This window comes from Corvus kubaryi, unplaced genomic scaffold (assembly GCF_017639235.1).
Source record: "Corvus kubaryi isolate FWS band 111438036 unplaced genomic scaffold, C.kubaryi_AGA036_p1.0 36938, whole genome shotgun sequence".
In the NCBI taxonomy this organism is placed as follows: domain Eukaryota; kingdom Metazoa; phylum Chordata; class Aves; order Passeriformes; family Corvidae; genus Corvus; species Corvus kubaryi.
This window is the reverse complement of record NW_024580987.1, coordinates 23,955-28,603: the sequence shown is the minus strand read 5'-3', so window position 1 is coordinate 28,603 and position 4,649 is coordinate 23,955. Positions and strand designations below refer to the sequence as shown.

The 4,649-nt window shown below is 56.3% G+C and overlaps 2 protein-coding genes across 5 annotated transcripts in view; both read left to right on the top strand.

Moving 5' to 3' along the window:
- Positions 1-4,533, top strand: part of LOC121660797 (methanethiol oxidase-like) — a gene marked incomplete at its 5' end in the record, with an annotated part of 33,613 nt that extends 29,080 nt beyond the window's left edge. The window contains one exon of the mRNA XM_042020299.1: positions 4,037-4,533. The remainder of the gene's footprint in view (positions 1-4,036) is intronic.
- Positions 1-4,533, top strand: part of SELENBP1 (selenium binding protein 1) — a 13,661-nt gene extending 9,128 nt beyond the window's left edge. For 2 of the 4 annotated variants that reach the window (XM_042020295.1, XM_042020291.1), the window contains exons 5-12: positions 918-1,038; positions 1,304-1,486; positions 1,809-1,987; positions 2,275-2,353; positions 2,450-2,571; positions 2,647-2,739; positions 3,297-3,415; positions 3,850-4,533. In XM_042020295.1, the coding sequence (XP_041876229.1) occupies positions 918-1,038; positions 1,304-1,486; positions 1,809-1,987; positions 2,275-2,353; positions 2,450-2,571; positions 2,647-2,739; positions 3,297-3,415; positions 3,850-4,012 (1,059 nt within the window). In that variant the 3' untranslated portion in view covers positions 4,013-4,533. The remainder of the gene's footprint in view (positions 1-917; positions 1,039-1,303; positions 1,487-1,808; positions 1,988-2,274; positions 2,354-2,449; positions 2,572-2,646; positions 2,740-3,296; positions 3,416-3,849) is intronic. The other 2 variants (XM_042020293.1, XM_042020292.1) reach the window with 2 other exon arrangements.
- Positions 4,534-4,649: the final 116 nt, after the last annotated feature.

The window sequence follows — 4,649 nt, the reverse complement described above, 5'->3', positions numbered from 1 at the left end:
GTGGGGTGCAGGATCAATGGGGTGTGGGATCAATGGGGTTTGGGATCTCATGGGGTGTGGGAGCCACGGGGTGCGGGATCAATGGGGTGTGGGAGCTGTGGGATGTGGGAGCTGTGGAGTGCGGGAGCTGTGGGATTTGGGAGCTGTGGGATGTGGGAGCTGTGGGATTTGGGAGCTGTGGGAGCTGTGGGGTGCGGGAGCTGTGGGGTGCGGGAGCCGCGGGGTGCGGGATCAATGGGATTTGGGACCCAGGGGGTGCGGGAGCCACGGGGTGCGGGAGCTGTGGGATTTGGGATCCATGGGGTGTGGGAGCTGTGGGGTGCAGGATCCATGGGATTTGGGATCCATGGGGTGTGGGAGCTGTGGGGTTTGGGATCTGTGGGGTTTGGGATCTGTGGGGTTTGGGATCGCTGGGGTTTGGGACTGGTGGGGTTTGGGATCTGTGGGGTTTGGGATCGCTGGGGTTTGGGATCACTGGGAGATCAGGGAAGAGGGTTTGGGGCAGGCTGGGGGTTTTGGAGGAGCCTGGTGGGAGGTGGTGGTGGGAATATGGGTTGGGAATCCTGGAATTATTAATGTTGGAAGAGCCCTGGAGGGAGGTGGGGGGGCAAATCCTGGTTGAAAACCGTGGAATTATGGGATTATGGAATTGTTAAGGTTGGAAAAGCCCTTTAGGATTGAGTCCATTCCCCCGACACCGCCCGGTCCAACCCGGTCCGTGTCCCCAAGTGCCACCATCCCAAGGTTTTTGATCCAGGGACAGGGACACCCTTTTCCATGAAGGAATTTTCCCCATTCTCCAACCTAAAACCCCCCCAGTTCTCCACCCGACCCTCATTTTCCATGGGAAATCCCACCCTGAGCTCAGGCAGGGTGACGTGAGGTTGGGAAAAACGGGATTTGGGACGTTTTTCCAGGTGGTGAATCCCGAGGACGTGTTCTGGAAGTGCGGCCTGGGATACCCCCACACCTCCCACTGCCTGGGAAGCGGAGAGGTCATGATCAGCACCTTGGGAGACCCGGCTGGAAACGGGAAAGGTATCCCAAATTCCCATGGAAAAGGGGCCGGGACACCGGGAATCGCCCCAGAGGAATTGTCCCACATTCCCACTTGGAGGCTCCACCCAGGCCTCCAATGGAGCTCGGGAAGGAGGATTTGGGGAACGCTGGGGGTTTGGAGGAGCCTGGTGGGAGCAGGGCTGGGAATGGTGGAATTTCGGACTCCTCAAAGCGCCTGGTTTTTAACCCACACAAACATTAACCGGGACGACTTCCTGGGAATTTTTGGTTTTTTGGGAATCAGGGGGATTCATCCTGCTGGACGCCGAGACCTTCGAGGTCAAGGGCACCTGGGAGAAGGGGGACGAGGCTCCCCCCATGGGCTACGACTTCTGGTACCAGCCCCGGCACAACGTCCTCATCAGCACCGAGTGGGGCATTCCCAAAGTCCTGGGATACGGATTCGATCCCAACGACCTCGGCAAAGGTCAGGGAACGCCTTGGAGTATTCCGGAAAGCCACAAAGCTGAATTTGAATTTGGGTTCCGTGTCCCCGCAGAGGCCGTGGGGTCTCGTCTGTCCGGGATAGACAGAATTTTTTGGATAATTCCAGGGATGGGGAATCCATGGGATAACCTGGGCCAGGGAAGGATTTATCCCTAAAATCCCATCTGAGCCAGCCCAGGGAATCCTGGAACGGTTTGGGATGGAAGGAACCTTCAAGCCCCGTCCAGTCCCACCTGGACCTGGATCCCACCCACCTCAACCTCCAGAAATTCCCCCAAATTCCCACGTTTTGCCCTTCCCAGGGCGTTACGGACGCCGGCTCAACGTGTGGGACTGGAGCACCCACAGGTACATCCAGGCCATCGACGTGGGCGAGGATTCGGCTCCGTTGGAAATCCGCTTCCTCCACAACCCCGACGCCTCCGAGGGCTTCGTGGGCTGCACCATCAGCAGCGCCATCCACCGCTTCTACAAGACCGAGGTACCCCCGATTCCCGGGAATTTGGGGCTGGAATGGTTCCGTTTTTAGTGGGTTTAGAACTTCCTGGGAATATTCGCCTCAGGGGTCGTTGTGCCCAATGGGGTGAGGAGGACTGGGAGTGCTTTCCACCAAAACAGCTGGAAAATTCAACGGTTTTGGCTCCCAAAGCCCTCCCAAGCATCCCAGAGCCCTCATTCCCTGTGGATCTGGGTCTGGATGAGGATCCTGAGGGATTTGGGGTGGTGGGATCCCATCCCGAGGTCCTGCCCCACCCTCTGGTCCCACAGCGCGGCGATTGGGCGGCCGAGAAGGTGATCCAGGTGCCCAGCAAGAAGGTGGAGGGCTGGCTCCTCCCGGAGATGCCAGGTGGGCGCATTCCCAGGGCTCGGGATCATTCCCGGCGTCGGGATCATTCCCGGGATCTGCCGCGGGACCGTTCAGCTCCGTAATTCCTTCCCCAAGGATTCATCACGGACATCCTGATCTCCCTGGACGACAGATTCCTGTACTTCAGCAACTGGATCCATGGCGACGTCCGGCAGTACGACATCTCCGACACGCGGCGGCCCAAACTCGTGGGCCAGGTGAGGCTCCAGCTGGAATTCCGGTGGGTTCTCCAGGGGATTTTTGGGATCGGTCGAGCATTCGGTGTCCTGCAGGTGTTTTTGGGCGGCAGCATCACCAAGGGAGGGCCGGTGAGGGTGTGTGAGGATGAGGAGCTGCAGAGCCAACCGGAGCCCTTCGTCATCCAGGTGGGTCCTGAAATCATCCCAGAACTCCGCCTTGGGATCAGCTCCGTCCTTCCCAAATCCCACCCCGGGATCAGCTCTGTCCTTCCCAAATCCCCCTTTGGGATCGGCTCCGTCCTTCCCAAATCCCCCTTTGGGATTGGCTCCGTCCTTCCCAAATCCCACCCCGGGATCGGCTCTGTCCTTCCCAAATCCCCCTTTGGGATCGGCTCTGTTCTTCCCAAATCCCCCTTTGGGATTGGCTCCGTCCTTCCCAAATCCCACCCCGGGATCGGCTCTGTCCTTCCCAAATCCCGCTTTGGGATCAGCTCCGTCCTTCCCAAATCCCACTCTGGGATCGGCTCCGTCCTTCCCAAATCCCCCTTTGGGATCGGCTCCGTCCTTCCCAAATCCCCCTTTGGGATCGGCTCCGTCCTTCCCAAATCCCCCTTTGGGATCGGCTCCGTCCTTCCCAAATCCCACCCCGGGATCGGCTCCGTCCCCCTGGCCGGGCACAGCCCTGGATCCGGGCGGGATCTCCTCGTGTCCGGCCCCATCCGGAATTTCCCCCGCGATTCCAGGGAAAGAAGATTCCCGGGGGTCCGCAGATGCTGCAGCTGAGCCTGGACGGGAGGAGGCTCTACGTGAGCACGTCCCTGTTCAGCGCCTGGGACCGGCAGTTCTACCCCGAGCTCATCAGGTCAGGAACCGCTAATTGCCAATTAATAAAGCATTGGTATTAACTAGCAATTAATAGTAAGCAACAAGTAAATACTAAATAATTACTAAATACTGAATAATAAACAATAGACAACAAATATCAGACAATTATTAATATAAATAATAATTAATAATTATGATGATAAATAGTGAAGAATTAATAAGAAATAATAGAAAATAAATGATAAGTAGTAGTAATAAACAGACAATAAACAATCAACAAATAATTACTAAATAATTAACAAATTATTAACAAATTATTATAAAATTATTAATCAACAAGAAATTAATAATTAATAATTAACAACGATTAATAATTAAGAACAAATACTTAATAACGAGTAATTAATAACTAATAATTAACGACTACTAGTGACTAATGAAGCGGTCTCGGTGTCCCCACCTGTCCCGCAGGGACGGGGCCGTGATGCTGCAGCTGGACGTGGACACGGAGCGGGGCGGGCTGAGCGTGAATCCCAAATTCCTGGTGGATTTCGGGAAGGAGCCGGGCGGGCCCTGCCTGGCGCACGAGATGCGCTACCCGGGGGGAGACTGCACCTCCGACATCTGGCTCTGATCCCAGGAAATTCGGGAATTCGGGATTCGGGAATGCGGGGATTGCACCTCCGACATCTGGGTCTGACTGGGAATTCGGGAATGCGGGAATTCGGGAATGCGGGGATTGCACCTCCGACATCTGGGTCTAACCGGGAATTCGGGAATGCGGGAATTCGGGAATGCGGGGATTGCACCTCCGACATCTGGCTCTGATCCCAGGAAATTCGGGAATTCGGGAATTCGGGATTCGGGAATGCGGGAATGCGGGGATTGCACCTCCGACATCTGGGTCGGACCGGGAATTCGGGAATGCGGGAATTCGGGAATGCGGGGACTGCACCTCCGACATCTGGGTCTGATCCCAGGAAATTCGGGAATTCGGGAATGCGGGATTCGGGAATGCGGGGATTGCACCTCCGACATCGGCGTGAGACCCCCGGGATTTGGGAATGGGGGAATTTGGGGTTTGGGAATTCGGGAATTCCAGGAGTTGGGAATATGCGTGACCCGCGGGATGAAATAAATCCAAAGGGATCCTTCCTTTTCCTGCTCCACAGCTCTCCTTGCACGCGCCTTGCCCGCGCACGCACACGCGGGTGACTCGCACGCGTGTCACACCCATCGCACACTCACATCGCCCCCTTGCACACTCACCC